The 22,816-nt window shown below is 42.0% G+C and overlaps 1 protein-coding gene across 13 annotated transcripts in view; it reads left to right on the top strand.

Annotated features, from left to right (window-relative positions):
- TRPM8 (transient receptor potential cation channel subfamily M member 8) overlaps positions 1-22,816 on the top strand; it is a 94,039-nt gene that overhangs the window by 55,282 nt on the left and 15,941 nt on the right. For 6 of the 13 annotated variants that reach the window (XM_015867771.2, XM_015867766.2, XM_015867768.2 and 3 more), the window contains 17 exons: positions 5,498-5,568; positions 8,349-8,453; positions 9,045-9,118; positions 10,182-10,338; positions 12,313-12,490; positions 12,832-13,004; positions 13,537-13,711; positions 14,504-14,571; positions 15,629-15,826; positions 16,414-16,516; positions 17,097-17,215; positions 17,543-17,833; positions 18,299-18,394; positions 19,172-19,301; positions 21,231-21,376; positions 21,926-22,038; positions 22,427-22,643. In XM_015867771.2, the coding sequence (XP_015723257.1) occupies positions 8,364-8,453; positions 9,045-9,118; positions 10,182-10,338; positions 12,313-12,490; positions 12,832-13,004; positions 13,537-13,711; positions 14,504-14,571; positions 15,629-15,826; positions 16,414-16,516; positions 17,097-17,215; positions 17,543-17,833; positions 18,299-18,394; positions 19,172-19,301; positions 21,231-21,376; positions 21,926-22,038; positions 22,427-22,643 (2,328 nt within the window). In that variant the 5' untranslated portion in view covers positions 5,498-5,568; positions 8,349-8,363. Of the gene's footprint in view, positions 1-5,497; positions 5,569-5,889; positions 6,020-7,753; positions 7,850-8,336; positions 8,454-9,044; positions 9,119-10,181; positions 10,339-12,312; positions 12,491-12,831; positions 13,005-13,536; positions 13,712-14,503; positions 14,572-15,628; positions 15,827-16,413; positions 16,517-17,096; positions 17,216-17,542; positions 17,834-18,298; positions 18,395-19,171; positions 19,302-21,230; positions 21,377-21,925; positions 22,039-22,426; positions 22,644-22,816 lie in introns of those variants that run through there. The other 7 variants (XM_015867770.2, XM_015867773.2, XM_015867775.2 and 4 more) reach the window with 5 other exon arrangements.

Raw genomic sequence — 22,816 nt, 5'->3', positions numbered from 1 at the left:
TTTCCTCAGCTTTGCATGGAACATCTCACTGATCCCTATTTGTCAGTGTATTTTGCAGTTTATCTTTTTCCCTGCTTCCTAAAGACATGTTAGTTAGCAGTAAACTGTGGTTCATCGAGTTCCATCGGATGGCTGGGGTCGCATCTTGGTGTCTGTGTTTCACTCTGGGTAACAGTGGTTCTGTCTCAACACAGATAATTAACATCAAACATCAAAATAATGTCCATTTTGGCCCATGTGCAGTTTGTTATTTGGGGAAGCATTCCACATGTACAGACATGTAAATCAGTGGAAGAGGGGTAAGATTGTGTTAGGACACATCTGCTCCCAAATCTTCTATGCAGCATTTCTGGGTTAGTGAATGGCTGAAGTCTTGGACGAGGAGGTGGTTAATAGTTTTATTTAAGCCTGTGCTTGAGGCTTGTGGGGCTGGACCAGATGAAAAGGATCGATTTGTACTTTGCTACCAGTCTTCTGTAATTCTTTAGAGCATCATTTATCTGCAGCAGTTGCTGAAATCTTGGAACAAATAGGTGTTAACAGTGGGAAGAGAAATGACAGGCTCTCAAAGAACGCCCAGGAGCACAGAGTTTGGAACAGAGCTTGTTGCACAAGGAGGGGGCTGTATTTCAAATGTGTGGCTCCCTGCAGAGAAAGAAGGGAAGAACAACCAGTTTAAAACATCATAACCCTGCAACTACACTGTGCTGTGTTCACTGGGGAACATGCAGTTCAGAGAGATATCCCGTTGTGCTGGCTTCCCAGAACAGGTTTTAGTGGATCTTATCTCTCCCAGGCAGATGCTGATCTGCAAGTAGGAGAAACCAAATGGTTTTAGAAACCAAAGCCCTGTTGAGCTCTGTGCCATCTCAGCAAACAGCTGCTAACCTTCCTGATCAGTGCCTTCCTCACACATTTCCCCCCTCAACTTCCAGATTGAGAACCACCCCATACCCTCAGCTGTACCCTTGGTGGTCTTGTAGTCAGTCTGGTGGCTCAGGTCCTTGAAACGAAGGTGTATCTTCAATTTGGAGGGTGGTCAACTTGAACCTGTTTGAGTCTATTCCAGACAGAGAGGTAACTAATAATGGTAAGAAACATCAAGGATTTTAAGCACATAGGCTTGATAGTGGCAGCTGATGAATAATTAACAGGAAATAATGGTCAATGAAAGAAATGCATCTTTGCTAATTTATAATGACTTGGAAGCTTCTGCATATATTTTCCATGAGTGTCTTTTCCTTGGAGGACTCTGAAAAGGGGTATTTAGGGTTTGCTTGCTTTCAGCCATGGTTTTCAGAGGATAATGACTGAAACTGTGTCCTGATCAGTCCCCAAGGAGTTGCATTCCTTTAACTGTCTCTCTGTCTCCTCGCCTCTCCCTGTGTGCTGAAACTGTTGCCACAGCTGGTTGCTCTCTCTATTAATATTGCCTTTAATGCTTTTTATTTTAAGACCGTCCTTAGCTCAGAACTGAACAGCCTTATCTAGGTTGGGAGTTCTTGCTCCGTTTGACCTCAGCTAAATTTTCCTGAAAACAGTTTCCTCCTAACCCTGTGGAGGAGTTGGACCTACTTTTCTCAAACCAACTTTCCAGTGGCAGTAGAGAATGAAGGGCTGTGTATTTCAGTATTTTAAAGGGCTCCAGGATTCAGATCCTCTGTGTGGCCACAGTTAATTCAGTCCAATTTTCCCACCTTAATTCTGGTGAGTGGCTGTTAGTATTGCTTTTTCCCATGGGCTTGGCAAGAGGTCTTGCATCCTCTGTGTTCCACCTGAGCTTCTGTGACTTTCTATTTCACCAAGTCTGGCTGAACCCAGCTCCTGTATTACAAGAGATAAAGGTGTCCTTGCTCTGGGACATGGTTTAGCTGGCATGGGTTGATGGTCGGGCTAAATGATCTTTAGTGGTCTTTTCCAACCTTAATGATTCTGTGACTCCTTCTCTAGTAAACCTTATTCTAGGTTAATGAAAGTGTCATTATCTGACTAGGAGTTAGCAGTAGAACAAACAACTGTGTTTTGTTGACAGCAACTGGGATGTGGATATTAGTTGGTACAACAGGAAAAGGTTGTTTCTCGTTAGACTTGTGGAAACTTAATGTTCTGTGCTTAGACCTGAAAAAATGCATATATTGCCCCTTCTGCACCTGGAGCTGATGGTTATTTTTATTGCTTGAATAAACCTGTGAACGGGGGTAGAATTAATTCCCTGTTCAAAAGTGTCTGGAACTGCACAACATGGAAAGAATGAATGGGAAACAGACCCAGGCTGTTCTCAGAGGTGTGTAGGAACAGGGCAAGGTGCAATGGACAAAAAGTGGAAGTCAGAAAGTCTCCATTAGATATTAGAAAACAAAGTTCAGCATGAGTGTGGTCAGATGCTGGAAAGAGAGTCCAGGGAGGTTGTGATACCCCTTGCCTTTGTGCCGTATAATTTTACCTAAGTGATCTCATGCAAAATCTCTCCCTCTTCTCAACACTGCTATCAAATTAAGTGCCTAAAAGCCCGAGGTGCACAATCACCAATCACTCTGAAAGTTCGTAAGCTGAAAATGACATTATTTTTTGGCGGATTTATTTCATTTTTAAGGCTTTTACAGAAAGAATCTGACAGTGTTCTGTTCGTACCTATTAATATTTCACACAAAAATGTGCTTTTAAAGCTTTCTGGGCTCACATGCACATCAGTGATTTCACCCATTTTTTTCTCCAAATGCGCCGCGCTCTCACACTATAAATAAATATAAATGTCTGCATTCAGGAATTGTTAAAAAGGATTTTAAATGCTTGTAGAACAACAGAATAAGTCATAAGAGAGGGTAGATCTACAACTTTCTGTTTTGTCATCACCTCATCTACAAATTCTGGTAACAAGAAGTCTTTGTGTCCTTGCAGAGTAACACCTGGAGTTGTCCAGGAGTGCTGTCCCCTATCAGTGAGCCCAGCAGCACGCTTGGATGAGGGATTCTAATGATGTTGGGCACTGCTGGTAATCCCTTTTTGAACAGTTCTAGTATCAGTAGTGCAATATTGCACTGGCGTGTGTCATTCCTGTCATTGCAAACTTGATGGACTTAGTGCATTGCATCTTAGAAAAACAGTGGGTTAAAAATAAGAAAGCTTGCTTTTGGTAATTAATATGAAATCCACATGACTTGAGCAGCCTGCTGGAAGTATGAATTTCCAATGGAAAGAAATAAAAGTCACTGGAGCTTAGAATCTTTGTATACAGCTTTGAGCGTTCTCCAGCAGTGCACTTGCCTTCCTGAATGCAGGGAGGAATGAGTGAGTTCATTCACATATCTCTGGAGCAATGGGCTCTGCAGGGGCAGCTTCAGCTCCTTAGGCTTTCCAAGATGCATAAAGACACCAACCTGTTATAGTTTGAGTAGTTTAACTGGAGTAGTTTCTTGGAACAAAACCACCTTCTGCTGCTGCTCATTTTACTGAGCCTTAACGTATTAAGTTAATTAACACTTCACCTTGGGGAACATAATTAAATTGTAAGGCTCACTTAAGTATGATTTCTGGTAATAAACAAGAAGTGAAGCCAACAAATTGCCTGTGGTGTCCGAAAGCAAAGAGACTTATGGCTGTGGCTGGCAGGTGCACACAGCATTCAAGTGCTTAGCTTGCAGGTGCCTCATTTCCACACTGCTTAGTTTGACTTCCTACCCAGAAGCTTAAGGTCTGTAGCTCTTACATAGCACTAAGAGAGATGCAATCCACACACACAGGAAAGATTCAGATCACTCTTGGTTGCAAGCAGGGTCTGGTTTTGGGGAAATCCATCCTCATCCATTTGCTTAATCTGAAGCCCAATGGTTGGTAATTTTAATGCTGTCAGCCCATGATACTGATTGACACGAAAAACTGAACTCTGTTCAGTGGAATGAGGCTGAGTTTAAACCTACAAAAATAGAATCAATATATTGGTCAGCTTCACAGGTGCGCTGCCAGTTCTGCCTATGGCAATAAAAAGCCCCATGAAGCTCTGATAGGTCCTGGGTTGGAAGGTGATTTACTGCTAGTTACTGAACCTTGCAGCATCTGGCTTCCTGCACAATAAAGACTGCAGGGTTCAGAAATCCTCGTAGCACTTCAGGCACCATTTGCTTTAGATCTGCTCCTTGCTTTACACTGTTTTTTTGTTTTTAAGGATCATAAGGTGTATGGAGATATCTTTCATCCTTACAGTCTTTGGAACAATTGCTCCTGTTTGTGTTTTAGTAACTTAAGTGCTTACTTCCTTCATAGATAGTGGCATAGGAAGGCTTTAAATGCTGATCCTGAGGATGAGAGTTTGTATGTCTTTCGTCACAGAAACACAGCTCTTTAGCCAGGGTCTGAAGAAGAATCCACAGTGGCACCTCTTTAATTACTCAGAAATACCTTAATTTAGTCCAAAACAGGAGTTATCTTGAGATACTCCTCGGTACGTTCTATGGAGTGGGAAAGGCAGCAAACTCTGTAGAAACACTGGGAAGTACAAATTGTTACCAGGGAAGTAGCTCTTGTCTTTGCAAAATATTGCCTGTCTTATGCTGGGGGCCCTTACTTAAGGTACAGGCAAATTTATGACATTTGAGAACCATAAGGTTTTCCTAAAACCTCTTCACCAGTTTTCCTATATGTAGGACCAGACCAGAGGGTTTGTTTCTCAATTCTGAAGTTGCTTTTTAAAAGAAAGAATTTACTTCCCTGTTTATCTACTCATTAGTTCTTCATCTTGAGAGCTGTCAGTCAGCTGGGCTGCTTTCCCGGGGCTGTGGCTAAGGGACTCGGTGCAGGTATAAGCCACAGGTCAAGATTCATCTTCAGTACTATCACATTATGGATGCATGACCATGTTGCTTCTGGCTGCCTCTGAAAACTGTGTTCCTGTGAAATCTGATTGTGAATACAGAACATCACCAGGAATTGCTTTGTTTGAGAACTATTCTTCCCGGGCAGAAGATCCACATCTACAATACAGAAGTGTTGTAGCTCCCACTGAGAGTTAGCTTCAAGTCTTTGATTTGTTTCCTTATGCTTCTGAAGGGTAGTGGATCATGATGAATTATGCCTTTGGGCTGAGTGCACATGTAGAGCAAGCAGCCTTAAATCCCTCCTGACTTAAATAAAAGGTCATTGGCCTGTGCTATTCTAGAGAAAGTTACTCTTGTGGATGGTGAAACTGCATCCTACATTTCTGGGAGGAAATGAAATGAAGGAAGCATTTTCCTTCAGTCTGACATTGCTCAGTAAGTAAATTGCAAACTGTAGTTGCCTCCAATGGTTTGAAATCTTAATCATTTTTATACAGCTAGCTTTGGGTAGACTTAAAGGGGTAATGTGTCTTACAACATGTGAAGCAGCATGTGTATGTCATGATTACAGGCTGTATGGCTTTAGTGAGGACCTGGAGTTCCACGTGGTCACCATTTTATGATCCTACCAGCTTTTAGTGTCTAAATATTTAGTTTCTTCTTCTCTTTTGTTCCTTGTTTTGTAGGTGAACCAGTTGCATACCAAGCCAAGAAGGAAAGAAAACGAAGCAATGAAGTCCATGGTAGCTGCCTGTTTGTAAGTCATTAATTGCCAGTGTGCAATGTATATTGAAGGGGTGACATGCTGTTTGAGGCCAGGTTGGATGGGGCTCCGGTCAACCTGATCTGGTATCTGATTTTGTAGTTAGCAACGCTGCCCATGGTAGGGCTGTGAATTTCATGCCAGTAGAAATGGCGTGTACCAAAGTGTGTAGTTTCATGGGTGTTGATTTTAGAACTGTATTTTATCCTTTGATACACTGAAATCTGATTATTTGTCCCCATAAGCATTTTCTTATACCTCTTGCTTTATAATAGTGCTGTCAGTAGGATAAATCATCTGCACTATTGTTATCAGTTTCTAGAGTGCATTGGCAGCAGGTGGAACAGAAGCAGCTCTCCGCTTGTGAATGACCTGCAGCAGTTATTTATTTCCTGCATCCTGCTGCAATTATGCCTGCCTTCATTATTAATTGGTGAATGAATAGGTAAGTAATCCCCGCCGTTGATTATTCCTATGCATTTTCTCATTGTCTGTGCTCTCCCTTAAAAGGAAAGCATGACACAGATCAAAAAAAAGGTGGGGCTTTGTAAGCTGAAGTATATCAAAACCTTCCTCTTTGAGTAATGATTTCAGTAGAATTGCTGGGGCACGTTCTGGAGACTCTGGTAAGTGCTCTGTGCCGGTACATGGTGAGGTTTTGCTTTTCCTTTGCTTAAGAGCATGAACTGAAACTGAGGTGGCTGCACCTCTGAAGTTTGGTGCTACTCTTACCTATTTGGAAGACCTTGCTTGAAGCCAGCTTTTAGAATTCTGTTGCTGCAAATAGCGGTTAGATTGATCTGAAACCTTTCTGTAAATGGAAGTGGGTCTTTTCAATTGCAGGCAATGTTTTTAAAAGCCCATTTAAGAAAACCTCTATTAAAATGTATTGTTTACCACTTCTGTTATATTTGTTTTCCATTAGTTACTTCCAGGCTGGAGGTTTCCTTGGGAAATGCTCCTTTAAGTGCTGTGGAAACTGTATACTTAGCTGTGCAGCTTTGGTTGCAAACAGTTACACTTTCTCATGCAGTAGTCTGTGCTGTAAAATTGCCTTCCTATCTCTTTAATGGGTTAGAAGCACGATGAAAGGTGAGCTGTGTTTGCCTGTTGCGGAAGCTATAGCTGTCACATCTCTTACAGTGTGCATAGATGCTGTTATTTCTGTCACTCACTGAGTTAACAAGTCTCTCTCCCTAATATTGGCTGAACGCTGTGGTGTCAGCACAGCTCTTGAAAGCATAAACCTACAAGCAAGTCTGTTTTGCTTGTCCCTGGTTTTCAGGGTTGCTTTGCTCCATTGCTAACTTTGTTTGCAGCGTATTCCTTCTTGTCAATTATTGGCAAATGCAGTGAGACAAACGTGAAATTCTCCAGTGCTCCAAATGAATAATTGAATGCCCTTGTTTCTATTTAATCTTCTCTGCTTATAGTTATGCCCACGGTCCATTTTCCGATGTTAACTTACAAGGCAAATCAAGTAAAGTAAAACTCGGCCAATAAATGCTTCACAAATCCAGACCAACACCCGTTTCTCCCCGTGGATCTTTTATCTTGAATTGTACCCTTACAAACATTTTTACATCAAAAATAAATCATGTGAAAGAACGGGAATTGCACAGTGGGTTCTTTGTAACTGTGCCTCCCAATGCAATCATCAGACACACAGCTAAATAAGTGGGGTGGTGGGCATTTGCTGTTGCTTTAGACAATCCAGTTTTGTTTTATCTGCTTTCTTATAATGATTAGTGAGGTACAAATAGAAATGTTTCTGTGAAAACTTGCCTTTTTTCTTGCTTTGGGAGTTGCTCTAATGATGATCGCTGCTTCCAGCTGCCCTTGACCACCCTTCCCCTTTCAGTCAAAATCTGTGAGTAAATGGTTTATTTTCCACTTGGTGGTTTCTGATCCTTAGAAATGATCTATTCTTGCCCAGGGATGGTTTTTTACAGCTGGAGGATGAGTGCTGCTGTACCTGGGACTCAGTGTTTCTTCATGTGGTATCACCTAAGACACAAGCCCATTGTACGCAGTGGGAAGAAAGGCAGGAGAGAAAGCAGCGTTGAAAGCAGTGAGATTTCAGCCCTGTGCCTTAGCTGGCTGCTCTTTCAACCAGAGGGAAGCCAGCACGCTTAAATGTTCTACAGGGTAACTGGAGCGTGTTTGGTACCGAGCCTGTCGTGTTAAGTTTAAATCCACTTACTCTCCTACAGGTTGCATCTTTTGGCTGTCATTGGTAGAGGAGCTGACAAAGACCTGAGGGCTCTGAATTGAGGTGCTGTGGTGCTGCATCTGCTCTTAAGTTTTTGGGTGTCCTTCCAGACCAAGTTCACTTTTCACTATGGTTCATTTTCTATGATTGGAAGTATTACTTATTAATATCACACACCAAACTAGGAAGCTGCTCCTTGTATATGAGCACTCAATAGCACAAGTCCTCAGTATTTCCATCAGAGATGGCAGGGAAAGAGAGAAATACTAGGATGAAGCAAGATGTATGCGATGGCATATACGTCTCTTTCTCAAAGCATGTTGACTTGGAAGTGGGGAAAGAAAGAGGAAAGTCTTTTTGTGGTGCGAAATAGGAGAAAAGATTTCCTCTGAGTGCTAGTTTCCACACTTTAGCAATCGATCCAATGTTAAATTTTTATGCTGAATTTGAATAAGCCCTCCCTTTATCCCCTCCCAGGACACCTTGTCCTTGCTGATTCTATCTATTGAAGGATTCTATCTATCATAGCAGTAAGCCTTTCCTCTCTGCCATGCCGTTCCAGGTTTCTACAGGCACCATGAGGCACCGAAGAAATGGCAATTTTGAGAGTTCCAGACTCCTCAATTCCAGCATGTCTCGCAGCATAGATGTGTCATGCAATGACAGCGTGAGTATCAGGGCATGGCTGATAAACTTGGGAGATGTTTGATGTGTCAGCTTTGCTTTTGTAGAGGTTTCCCACTCAGATGGACCAGGGTTAACCACTGTTTGGAAAGCATCATCAGTTTTAACCTGTGTAAGCTATTTGGAGATTCATGCAATCTGTGCAAATGGAGATGCACTTTAGTCTGTACCTGACTGCTTAGTGCCACTGAATTCAAGTCAGGTGTTTTCTTTGTGAGTCTTTTGGATTACAACTGCTGAAATTCAAGTAAGCTCTCTAGCAATTCATAGGGTATAAAGTCTGCTTTGATGTTCAAGTTTTTTATATGGGGGGAAGCCCAACTTTCGGCTATATTGTTCCTGATAGAAAAGTATTGGTATCGCTTTTTAATTTGAATGCCTGTTTGTGATGTTTAGCTGTCTTTTGTGTTTTGTCTGTTCCCCTCAGTGCTTTCTCTTTCCTCCCTGCCAACTACTTTGAGAAGGGAGACTCAAAAATCACACCAGTTTCACTGTGTGCTTGAACTGACTCTATGGTTACTGAGCTCTGTGATGCTTCATAAGCTATTGATAGTAATTCTTTTTTTCCCCCAAGGATTTGGTCAACTTCATTCGAGAAAACTTTAAGAAAAGAGAATGTGTCTTCTTTACAAAGGACAGCAAGTCAGTGTAAGCAGCCATTTTTCTCTTGTTTTGCAGATGTTGGGGGTTGGGAGCTGAGGGTGTTTCTTCTTTCTAAGTCATGTGGCAGGGGTTGGTTGGGAAACACTCATTTTTTGCTGGGAGTCTGAATCTAGTGGTACAACCTCACCTCAGTCTTACTTGTACAACTCCTTTGGTTGTCACTGCTTGTTTGGTCTGTTAGGATATGTCTGGCTTATTGTTCAGTCATGGTCAGAGGAACTGGGATTCTAACGGTAGGATAGGTACCCTGGGATGCTTCTCCCAGCCCTATGAAGTATTTTTATCACACCCTCCCTGTATAGTAATGTATAAATTACACAAATTCACTGCTGCACTAATATCATATACTTTATAGATTCATTTTTATGAAACAGCACAGTTAAACCTACAAAGAAAATCAGATCCAACAGCCTGCCCGCTTCAGGGCTAACAAAAGCAAGTCATTGAGGACATTATCCAAATGCCTTTTGAACACTGGCAGGCACAGGGCATCAACCACCTTGCTAGGAAGTCTGTTCCAGTGTTTGACCACACCTGGGCCATATCCCTATAATCTTCGCAGTATATATGTCCCTGCCTCCACCATCTATACATCTCCTTTTTGTGCTACTCAGTCCAGTACCTCTGACTGAGAGGGGTAACGAGTGTATTACCTGTGCCCCCAAACTTTCATCATTGTGTGTAGGGATATGTTGATGATTCTGAGTTGCCTTGCTGCTACTCAGTAGTGAAAGAGCAGAAGCAGGGTGTTCTCTCCCTCTCAATCTGAGCATGTATTGGACCAGTCAGACCCTGGATTTACATTGAAAATGATTATTATGAACAGAATAGTAACTTTTTACTCTTTCTACCTGGTTAAGAGCACAGAAAGGAGAAGAAACTACTTGTAGCCTTCTTAGTGGCTAATAAGGTCAGTTCTGGTGGCGTCTGATGCTGAGATCTGCTCTATCTCTGAGCATCCTATAGGCTTTCAAATTAAGCTGCCGGTGTTTTAACTTGGGTTGAGGTAAGGAAAGAAGTCATACAGGCCCATCTACTCTTCTTCCAGGGGCAATTTGTGTAAGTGCGGATACCCTGAAAGTCAACATATAGAGGGCACTCAGATCAATGATGATGAAAAGTGGAATTATAAGAAGCACACTAAGGAATTTCCTACCGATGCCTTTGGGGACGTTCACTTTGAAAATATAGAAAAAAGAGGAAAGGTAAGTGATCTTCTTAAAGGGTGTATGCCAGGCCCCTGTGGGAGCCCTGGATCCAAATGAGTGGGAGCTCCTAAAAAGAGGGAAGGTAAAGCTGAAGTAGATTTTATTCCAAAGGAAATGAGAAGAGTTCGGCTAGGAAGGAGATGAGATGGTTTCTTAAGCTGTGATAGCTAGAACAAGGAACAATTTCTTCTGTGTTAGTTGTTTTGTAGGTTGATGTGTGTGTGTGTGAAGGTGTTTTCAAGTATGACAAAAGAATGGCTGGGTGAGGGTGATGCTCATTTGCTGTTTGTTTGGAGTCTGGAGGAAATAATTTCAGCTTGACCTGTGATGTCTCCTAGTGAGACACTGCACCCTGAGTGTATCTGTGTGCTGTCGCACTGCCCACTCTGTGGTCCTCACAGCTACTAAAATGTGATGGTGTTGAAAAACAGCTTAGCACCCTTTTCTTCCTCCTCCCCTGCATCTTTTTCTCCTTGCCCCCCCTCCCCAACTCCGAGGTAATTAAAGACTGTCTTCAGCAAGAGGCAGGAAGATTCCCACTCTGCATCCCACTCCCAAGGACACTCTATCATTTTAGCAGAGATGCTAGATGTGAACAGGCCAATAAAAACTCTACCCTGCTTCGGCTCGTTTATTTCTGCAGTGTTGCTCAGAACCTGTAACGTCCAAGAACAGTGCGGTTTTTGCATTTAACCTTCTGAATGAAAGCTTGCTTCACTGAATACCCCTCTGAATGCGGCAGCAGAAACACCTGTCCTTGCCTGTGAGTGAGGGTCGCTGTTGCTGGGCATGCACTAGCTGGGTGCATCAGGCAGATGGCGCTGTTGGATTTTGGAAAGAGCAAGCTGCATTCAGCTGAACGGGTACAGCCTGGCGAGGACTAGAGGCGTAAAGTGCCAGGTGGATGATAGCATTCAGAGCCTTGCACAAGAGAAATGCCTTCTAGCTACAGAGCTAATAAGAGTTGCATTGGCTGTTCTGAGCCAGATGCAGTAACTAGGCTTGGGAACCTTCTTAGAACACAGGAGTGTGTTATTTGGTTCAATATAGGTGCCTTTCAATGTGTTTTTTTTAGCATAGAAAAAATAAATCAGTGAGATTTTTTATGTAAATGGAGAGATGGGAGGTCCATCTGAAAGCACTTGTATCTATTTAATGTTCTTTTTGGCATCCCTGTAGACTGTTCAAACTTTACTACGAGTTTGATGTAGTTAGTTTAGCTAGTCAGAACTGCTATACCACAGACTTGCTTGGTGTTCATCCTGTAGATCCAAGGTCCACTAGTGGAAGGTTTGTGAAGCCTTACTATGACTCTTCAGGTCTCTGAAGGGAGGATCTCAGTATTGATCAGGGGGATCCTTTCCTCCTTCAGCATGAGATGCTTGGAGTTGTTTCTGTAGATCTTTTTCAAGACAGTTTGCTTGTGCTCTTTCTTCTCAGTGCTTCTGAATTATACAGTTATTTCTGTTGGATCTAAAAATATTAGTTAGATCTAAACTAGTAGTGGCAAAAATCCTGTTTCCTGAGCTGTGCAGTTTATCTTCTGTGCAGTTGAAGATGTATATGGCAGAACACTGAGTGCAGCTCAACCAGGGAGCTGGAGATTCAAGTTTGGGGACTGAAAAGGCAGGGCTGGGAGGTTTAGGGGTGAGAGCCATGTTCACTATGCTGCTGGTTGTAAACTACCACTCAGTGCACTGCTTTAAGACTATCCCTTATCTCTAGATCTGATCTATACATAGAGAAAAGTACCTCAGAAATTCAAGTAGTGGTGTCTGGTTGTAGGGAGAATATAAAGATGCCTTAGAGGAAGAAATTAATACTTAAGCTCTGATTCTTCATCAGTTCACTCGCTGTCTACCAGCTGTTGGAATGGCAGTGTTCGACAGAGAAGAAAATACAATTCCTGCTCTGTCTCCAGCTATCAGTGTTTATCTCTTGTTATTTTTCTCTTATTTTTTCTCACTGAAGTACATCCGTTTGTCATGTGACACAGACCCTGAAACACTCTATGACCTCATGACACAGCACTGGCACCTGAAAACCCCTAACCTTGTCATCTCTGTCACTGGAGGGGCAAAGAACTTCGCGCTCAAGCCCCGAATGCGCAAGATATTCAGCAGGCTGATCTACATAGCCCAGTCCAAAGGTAAAGACCTGCATGTGGATTTGCATTGCTATGTCTGAGTAAGACTGATGGAGAGAAAGCAGCTCAGAGGGTCAGCAGGGAAGCAGTGTGTTCACTTTGTTTCTGATTGACTGGTGCACATGGGGCAAATGTTATCTATCAGTTTGTAAGTTACAGCGTTGAGAACTCATCATTTGGATGTCCATGGCAATGTAAGGTAGGCTGCGTGGCATATATTTTATGTTTAACCAAAAGATAAATGCCTCAAAGTGTCACGTTTTGACTGGGAGTGGGATTGTGGTATTTGAAAGGGAAGGTATTCCACTGTATCCTCCCATGTTATCCCTCCATGTTGTCCCCAGGGGCCTGGATTTTCACAGGAGGTACACATTATGGGCTGATGAAGTACATTGGGGAAGTGGTCAGAGATAACACCATCAGCCAGAGCTCGGAGGAGAATGTGGTGGTTATTGGCATAGCAGCCTGGGGTATGATTTCCAACCGAGAAAGCCTGATTCGCAGTGGTGATAATGAGGTAAGAAACATGTACTGTCAGTGGGGAAATAAAGACAGGACTCTACTCTGAATTATGCAGATTGCATTTCTGACTGCTGCTCTCAGCAGTAATGGGCTCTGCTGATGCTATCAGTCGTGTGGTGACTGACTTGAGTGATTAGTGAAGAGGTCTTCTTATTATGTTCTGGTAGACCTGAGCTTGCTGGACTTTTTTTTCTAGTGTAATGTTTGTGTAGAAACACAACAACAACTTAGCAACACAACAGTTAGCTTTTGTGTACCTGAAACAATTCAACTTGGGCCCAGCTTTTCTTCAGCACGTGTTGCAGTGAGATGAAATACCAAGTGCTCTTTCCAAATCAGAAGGGTACCGAGGTTCTCCTGTGCAAGGTGGTCTCAAACACCACGGATAAGAAAAGTGATGAGTTTACTGAGGGCTCTGAGATGGTTTGGGGGTTGGACTAGACGATCTCAACAGGTCCCTCCCAATCTTGAAACTCGTGCATGCCTTGCCCTTGCATTTCTGTTAAACACCGTGCTTGTGATTCTAGGGGTACTACTTGGCTCATTACATAATGGATGATCTCAAGAGAGATCCTCTCTATTGCCTGGATAATAATCACACCCATCTGTTACTGGTTGACAATGGCACCAACGGGCACCCAACGATAGAGGCAGAAGTACGAACTCAGTTAGAAAAGTACATTTCAGAGCGAGTTATCCCAGGTAGGTGTGGATGTCAGACTGCAGACCTCCTTCTCCTTGGAACTTGCTTACTTTGGGGATCAGTGTTTTTCCAGGGAATGAAAGAGCAGCAGGATCATCCCTTGAATGCTGAGTGGAAGGAGTATGTTACCTACATTGCATCTTGAGCTTTTTCAAGAACAACCAGGCTTCTTCAGAGCCATCTCTTTCCCCTCTTTTCCATTTCTTATATGATAATAGTCCTCTGTAGGACACAACACACAATCTGCTTCAGCAATGCAGCCCTTCTTTCTCTTCTGTCTGTTGGAAGCTGACCATTGACTTCTGCATGTAGCCCAACTGGCACTGAATTCCAAGCTGCTGAAGCACAGCTACACAGGAGCTGATATTATGCTTTTATGCTGGAGTCATGTGGTTCTTAGCTTTCCTTTACCATTGAAAACATGGAATCAGCAGTTCTGAATCTTCACCTTTTGGTAAGAACCTTGCACCTAGACTCCAGATGATCAAAGCAATAGGTAAACAGAGTAAAACCAGATGTTTTAGGGACCTCAGATCTATTAAAAGTATGATTGCTAGGAAGAAAAAAACCCTGGAGACTGATGCCAGCCTAGCAGAATGTTGAGCAAAACTGAGTTTTCACTAAAAATAAGAGATGTTGTTGATAGATTTTCCCAAATAAACAGTGAACTGGTATCAAAATGATTGCACGAACAGCTTAGAAATGATGATGTTGAACTGAGGAAAATGGATTGGTCGAACTGTACTGACAGGTTGGATCTTTTTCCCTTTTTCTTTTGGCCTCTTTCACAGAATCAAATTATGGTGGGAAGATTCCAATTGTATGTTTTGCTCAAGGAGGAGGTAAAGAGACTTTGAAAGTAAGTTTATTTCTTTCATTTACTTCTTTCTCTTTTTCCAGGAGTGACAGTAGGAACGTTGCTCTTCTGTATCAGAAGAGTCTTTGTCAGCCATGTCACTCTTGACCTTCTTTGTACAAGTTTACCTGATGGTTTGTTTTACCAAAATTTGGCTTGCACTTGCTCAGTGGAGATTAGTATTTTCATTTCATACTCAGAGAAGATCAGCTTCTGTTGGAGATACTCCAGTTTAGAGCCTGCTAAAGCTGACTTTCTTGCTGACCTTGTGAACTGTAGGCCACATCTAGTTTAAATCTAGAGAGCTACACAAGGCCGCTAATATTGAGGCTAGTTAAACTGGGTGACAAAAAACATTCCTAGTACTTTTAAGAACAGTCTCTGTTACCATTTAATTGCTAGCATTAATCAATTAGTCTATATCACTCTGTGAAATCATTACCCCAGCCTCTCTGTAACTTTCCTGGTGTTTGATTCCACTTGTGTGATTAATTCTAGCTTTGCCCACAAGCATATTGTAGATGAATACAGATGCAGAGTTCAATGTGCTAATCAGAAGTCCAAAGATAAAGATGAGATGAAAGCATCCATTCAAGTTTTAGAGCGAAGCTTTGCTGTAAATGCTATCTTCTTTTAGTTCCAAATAGCCAACCTTTAAGAGAGGATTTTACTACAATGGAAGGAGTTGTACTGAATGCTGTATAAGAGCAGCTAGTTGAGAAGCATTATGATTGCCTGTGTGGAAAGACATCAAACCACCATGATGCATAACACGTTTATTAGCTATCTAATCAGCATGATAAAAGCCAAGTCAAATTAAATGCTTCATTCATGGAAAGAGGATCCCCTGAAATGGTACTGGATGATGCTTCAAGGATGGGTTCATGCCAACCATAGGGTTTCCTCATTAGTGTTAATAATACAATCAGACACCTGTGTCTGCCTTCTTGCTCATTTATAGGTAAAATCAAAACCTGTCTTCTGCAGGAGTAAACTGAGTCTCTTACCAGCTCAAAGTGATCAGCAGGTTTCATGTAACAGGTTTCTCTTTGCTCCCTAGTCTATCCATGTGGCCATCAAGAGTAAAATTCCCTGTGTTGTCGTGGAAGGCTCTGGACGGATAGCTGATGTTATAGCTAGCTTGATGGAAGCAGAAGACACTCTTACTTCCTCATGTGTCAAGGAGAGCTTGCTGAGGTTTCTGCCTCGCACCATCTCAAGGCTCTCAGAAGAGGAGACTGAAAGCTGGATCAAATGGGTAAGTATGTGCTGTTGTAGAGAGCTGGTGAGGCTGAAAGTAGCAGAAGGGTAGACAGGAAACGAGGTCAGGAGCAGCCAGCTTTTGGAGGAGCAGCATGTGTCTTACTTGGGAGCAGCAGGTGGAGAATGATTGCATGTTCATAATGGGGGGAGTGGGGTGGAAAACAATGTGTTCCTTCCTGTATGTGTAAGTCCCCTTCACTCACTTTTCTCCCCTCTTTATGTAATGCAATTTGTTTTTAATGTATGTACCATTGCAAGTTGCTTGCAAGCTCCAGATAGAGATTCAGTCGGTTGCACTTAAGAGTAGTTCCTTATTACTGATGTTATGTTTTTTGGGTTATAATGTTCTGCTTAGGAAGAAAACACAGATATTTGCTGTATTCAGGGGAAAACTAATTTTACACTCTGGCAGCTTAAATCTTATCTGCTTGTCTGGACTTATGTATATTTTAACTGCATTGGAAACAGAAATGATGAGAAAGAAGTTTGCTTCAGTGTGATGGAAGATTTCATTTAAAGAGGCTCTAGGAGATCAACTGCTAAGCATTCTAGATTGCTTTGAATTGAATCTTCTTTTTGTAGATCAGAGAAGTGCTTGAGAACCCTCATTTACTGACAGTTATCAAAACAGAAGAAGCTGGAGATGAAATTGTGAGCAATGCCATTTCTTTTGCTCTGTACAAAGGCAAGTAATTGTCTTTCTGTTCTGTCATTTTGTGCGTGTGTGGTATTTCTGTGTGCTGCTTTATTAGCAGATGGACAAAGCTGGGTTACTCTGGGATTCTGAATAGTGAGGTTGTGCCCTGTGCAAATGTATTTTCACAAACTGAGTGATGTGCTGAACCTGGAAAGCCTTTTGCATACAGCATTACTGTAAACTTGAAGTAACTGTCCCAGTGGGAGATGGGTTTGGTTTAGCATTTGGTTTTACTTGTGCCTGTTTAATTTTCTCCTGCAAAGTTCCCTATTAAGATTAGTATTGAAGATACAAACAAGTTTAAAACAAATAATAGAAGAACAACGTAGTACCCCTTTTCTGCATGATGTGTGAAACTGAAGATGTGATCTGCAAGCATGGGGTACCAGGTGTGTCTTTAAGCCTTGAGAATCCTCTAAAACCCAATCAGGAAGATATAGGTGGGTCTGGGAAAGATGCTTGATATAGGACTCTTGTTGAGTGGAGTGTGAAATCAGAGATGAATAAATATGCCAAGAAGCTCTTCTGTCTCTGGTCTTTTACCTAGAGGATTGTTCCTCCTCAGCAGCCTTCAGCACCAATGAACATAACAGAGATAACTGGAATGAACAGCTGAAGCTGCTGCTGGAGTGGAACCAGTTGGACCTGGCCAGTGATGAGATCTTCACCAATGACCGAAACTGGGAGGTACAGATGGTTTCTGAGTACAGTGATATGGGCCAGGGGAGAAGGAGGAAGAGAGACATGGTGACAGCAGCCGGTGTCTCAGCGTCCCACTCTCTGTGATGATACTTAAAAGCACCTTTTCCTCCTTGCACTGGTATCACAGATAGCTCATGCCAGAAGTACTCTAGGCCATCCAACAAGTGCAATTGCACTTGCGAAAAACTGTTTCTGATGAAAGTGTGCCAGCCTGAAGGAAAAAGTGGCACTTAGCTACTGGTATCAGGCCCCCTAGGTAAGCTTTTCATTTCCCGTATGACCCCTGATATTTACTCTTCCATTTCTTCCTAGTCTGCTGACCTGCAGGATGTCATGTTCACAGCCCTAGTGAAAGACAGGCCCAAATTTGTTCGTCTCTTTCTGGAAAATGGTCTGAATTTGAGGAAATTCCTTACCACAGAGGTCCTTAGAGAGCTGTACACCAACAATTTCAGCAGCTTGGTGTTCAAGAACCTGCAGATCGCCAAGAACTCCTACAATGATGCACTCCTCACGTTTGTGTGGAAGATGGTTGAAGACTTCCGAAGAGGTCTCAAAAGAGATGATAAAAATAATAAGCATGAGCTGGAAATACATCTTTCAGTAAGTGGTGAACCATTTCTTTCCATTCTGCATCCCTGAAAAGGAGGGTGGGGGGGAAAGGAAAAAGGAAAAGTTGTGTTTTATTTCTAGTATAGCATGATTTACTTTTAAAAGTCTTGACCTTATTTTACACTTAATGTGTGGTCGCATTTTACAAATACGTGTAAGGATCATTTAGCTATGAGCAAAATGGGTGGATGTATTCAGATATCGAGTTACAAGAAATTCTATTGCAGTCATCAAAGTCATAATTATGCTTGTAATTTAAACCAACATAAATGCAGAGTCCAGTACTAGCTGGGCATGAATAATTAGGACTCATAACCTGGTATAGACCATGGTATTTTCTACCAAACTGTTCTGGAGCAAAGAAGTTGGTGGTGTAGAACTTTTAAGGACTTGTTCCAGAAAACAGTTTAGTTGAACTTTGGTCTGAAGAATTGTTGCTTTTCTTTTTTTGTTCAGACTGAGTGTCCTATCACAAGGCATCCGTTGCAAGCTCTATTCATCTGGTCTGTTCTTCAGAACAAGAAGGAGTTATCCAAAGTCATTTGGGAACAAGTAAGTTTAATTGTTCTCAGCTCCTGTTTGTGAATAGCACAGTGGTGTTCCTTGTCTTTGGGTTGTTGGCCACAGAACTATGGCTTATAATTTCAAGGTGGTTCTGTGAGTAGGTTTAATGTTACCCCTTTTTGTGCTTGGCCATGGATTTCATAATTTCCTTCTGTAATGTTAGTTATGTGTCAGCAATCTGAACTAGCATTTATATATAGCTACGCTTTCTTGTCTGTTTTCAATCTTGAATGCTAAGTGTCCCCACATTCTGCAATATGGAAGTGTTGTGATCCCAGGTATTTGATTGAAATCCGTTTCTAACATTGATTAGACATTTAGATATAATTGCATCGAATGCATAATTCACAGACTGCAAATGTGATGCTAATGCATGCAAAGCTAATAGATGCTCCTGCTCACATTGGTCCATGTCTCCAAAGCAGAGAGCTTCCTCCCTCTTATATACTAACATAGTCAACTGGTCCAGACAGGTGTACTGTGAATACAGGAATGCAATTCCTGGCAGAGCAGACCCTCTTCTGTGCATCTTCAGTCAAAAATGCAAAGCTGATATCTGTCTGAAAAACAAAAGAACGTTTCAGACTGGTCACAAAGTTGTTACCAAACCTTTACAGAGATCGTTACCATTTGTTTCATGGAAGTAGATCTTCATTTGCCAGTCTTGACTGGGAATACAGCAGCTGCAAAAAGAGGGGATAGTGTTTAAAGAATATATCACTTTCACTCTTCGTAGGGGTTTGCATGACTTAACTCTCTCCACAGACCAGAGGTTGTACTTTGGCAGCTCTTGGGGCCAGTAAGCTCCTGAAAAGCATGGCAAAAGTGAAGAATGATATAAATGCTGCTGGTGAGTCTGAGGAGCTTGCTAATGAGTATGAGACAAGAGCAGTAGGTAAGTGCCTTTTATAAGTCCTCTAGAAATTTAGTAGAAGGGTCAGAGATCAGGAAACTGTTCCATTTCTTTGAACATTACTGGCTTTAGTGATCTCCAGGTCTGATGCACAGCAATGCTTGTGTAACAGTGTTTTCATTTTGGGTAAATAATGCAAAATAAAAACCACGTTGATTTTCCTCAGCAGAATGTAAGGAATGTAATTCATTCAGTTTGCCTGAATAATCCCCAGTAGTCTAGCCTGGTTTGTAAAGAAGAGTATGGCGTTTCAGGAAGAAGTAGGAAAAAGCCTTCATTTAGAAAACTAGTTATCCAACATGAAATCATAGGATGGCTTGGGTTGGAGAAGGACCTCTTTGAAGCTCACGTAGGCCAAACCATCCCACAATATCTTTCACTAGATCAGGTTTCTCAGAGCCCTGCCCAACCTGACTTTTGAGCACTTCTAATGATGAGGCACCCACAACTTCTCTGGGCCACCTGTTCCATTAACACTGTGATTTTCACTGCTTAGAAATGTTTTCCACACCATCTGTTCCCATTAGAAACTGTGTTCTGTCTGAACAGCTTGCCTCCAAATATGAGTGTTCAGGGATTTTTATTTATTTATTTGTGTTGCGCATGTGGAAAATTTCTTTCCTTGTGAAGAAAAGCTACCTGGCTGTGATGGCAAGGCTAAAATAGCAAGGACAATATAGGGTAAGAGAAACTTTCTTCATGAGTGCTGGTAATGTTTGGGTTGAGAGGAGTCATCCTTCAGATTTGCAGTAGTACTGCAAAGTAGGAGTGAGAATAAATTGCAGATAAAAGGGGTATTGAATTCCTGAATTCTAAACCACAACATCATAAACCTTTGTTATTGGGAAAAGCAATACTGTCACTCACTGAGAATGCAGATCTAGATCATGTACTCTAGGTCAGTCATTTTTCTTTTTATGACCTCTTGTTTCTCCTGTTATAAGGGTTGTCAGTGATTCAGAATTGAGTTGTGCATCTCATGAGCTGGAGTAACCAGTACTTCCTATTTTAAAGAGGCTAATTGGTGTCATAGTTGGAGTAGGGCCCATCGTACCATAACTTGGAGCAAAATACAGTACAGTGTTGCCTCTGAAGGCTTTATTACAGGCCTTGTTCTTCTGACTGATCCACTTATAGCAAATAGCAGATCTGTAACTGCATTGCCAAGCAATTTGCTGTCATATCCACAAATTACATTCGATGATGGTGTTGCAAACATTGCTGTGCATCAGATCTGGAGATAAGATCTGAAAATTTCTTGCTTGTTACCAGATAGTATCTCCTGCTTCACAGGGTGAAAACTGCATAGACTTTCTTAAAGGTATCAAGGTCTCTTGGGCCTGACACGGACTACTGAAGTCCTGCAGTGTATATGGTAATACCAGCTGAAGGTATTGCTATATATCCTTGCAGTGATGGTTAAAAGCTATTTGAAAAATGCTTGGGAAAATATGTTACTGGAGAGGAGCACTTCCTCGGCTTTTAGTGTAGAATTCACCTTATCATCATCTCTGCTTAAGGTGACTTTATATATTATTTTCATTTCATTCTCTGTGAAAACTTAATACATGCAAGTCTATTATGTGCAAAGTGTATGCATGTGTTGTTTTATCGTGCTGAAAATTTGGGAAGAACTCTTCAGTCTGTGTGCTTTAATGGTCCTTTTTGGAAGTCACTGGGGGAAATTGCATCCCAGTCAATGGAAAACTGAGTCTGAAGTTGGAGCTCCGTGTGAGTGATTGTGATGGAAGGTCTATGTACAAGTATGCAGCAAGTGCTGTATGAAAGAGCATTAATGCTGCAGGATAAGTCTGGATAATTCCCACTCTTTGAGCTTTACAGCTGTTTCCAAATGGGGAGAGGCTTGGAAGAGGTGCTTTCTCCCCTTACGGAGCTGTCTCTTTCCTCCAGAGCTGTTCACTGAGTGCTACAGCAATGATGAAAATCTAGCTGAGCAGCTGCTGACCTATTCCTGTGAAGCCTGGGGAGGGAGCAATTGCCTGGAACTAGCGGTGGAAGCGAAAGACCAGCAATTCATTGCACAGCCAGGGGTGCAGGTAATATCAATGCACATATTACTGTAACTCTTGTGATCTGGGTGAGATGAGTCAACATTTGCAGTGCTGTGAAATGCATCCCAAAGTGCACTGATTGGGGCAGGTGAGGAACACTTCCCTTCTTGTGGCTTCCATCTGTCCTGGAAATGGCTGAATTGCCTACAAATGCTGAGTTGAGAAGGGAAGATTATTTAGAACAGTAAATTATAAAGAGAAAACCTGATGATAAAGACTGCCCAAAGTGGCTTCTCCCTTGGTGCAACTCCTTTGTTCACACAGTGTGGATATACTGCCTAATGTAAAGTGCCTCTTAAATCAGTTCAAGGCCTGTTTAGGCTCACATTAAATTGCTTGTCAGATAAATTAGAGGATGGCTGGACAAAGGAACCAGTGCACAGTTACTGATGCTACAGTATTTTTTATATAGGAATCGTTATTTTGTTTTAAATCTCAAGGTTTTTTTCTTCTAAATCAAATGTGCTCTGATAGCATTCCTAAGTTATTTTGTTGTTCTTTAAGCAAATGAGAATATTTTCCTCTTCCCTGCAGAATTTCCTTTCCAAGCAGTGGTATGGAGAGATTTCAAGAGATACTAAGAATTGGAAGATTATACTGTGTCTGTTCTTTTTCCCTTTAATAGGCTGTGGTTTCATTTCATTCAGGTAACCAATTGGATTCTCATTAACGGAGTTAAAGCAAGTCAATTAATCATAGAATCACAGGGCAATTCAAGCTGGTAGAGATCTCTTAAGATCATCCCCCTGCTACAGCAAATTGCCCAGGTCTCTGTGCAGTTGAGTACATCCCAGCTTGTATCAGCAATTGTGCAGCCAGCAGGAGGTGAACAACAGTGGGCATGGTGGGGTGGGTTCAAGCTGAACTTGGTGATCTTAGAGGTCTTCTCCACCCTGAATGTTTCTGTGATTAACTTGACAGTGCTATCTTGTGCTAGACTTTGCAAGCTTTCTAATTTTCACTTTGATAAAGAACACAGATATTACCAGGCATAAAAGCTGTGCTTTGAGACCTTTCCCCTCTTTTTTTCCTCAGGAAAAAACCCGTGGAGAAGAGTAAGAAGCTCTTCTTGTATTATGTGTCGTTCTTCACCTCGCCCTTTGTAGTCTTCTCCTGGAATGTTATCTTCTACATCGTTTTCCTGTTGCTCTTTGCCTACGTGTTGCTCATGGATTTCCAGAAGGAACCTACCGTCCTGGAGATCATCCTTTATGTGCTGGTCTTCATTCTGCTTTGTGATGAAGTGAGACAAGTAGGCAGCGCTTGAAAGCCAAAAATGTTTAATGCTAGATTTAAAGCCGTGCCTTGACAGTTTCCTCCCTCACCCATAGCTTAAGGCAGTGCAGTCTGCTTCTGAGTTACAGGGTAACTGCTTCCTGGGTTGTATGTTCCATCTTTTTCTCTGTGTTCCCCCTTCCCATTCCT

Source organism: Coturnix japonica, chromosome 7 (genome assembly GCF_001577835.2).
Source record: "Coturnix japonica isolate 7356 chromosome 7, Coturnix japonica 2.1, whole genome shotgun sequence".
NCBI lineage: Eukaryota > Metazoa > Chordata > Aves > Galliformes > Phasianidae > Coturnix > Coturnix japonica.
This window is presented reverse-complemented; position numbering and strand designations above follow the sequence as displayed.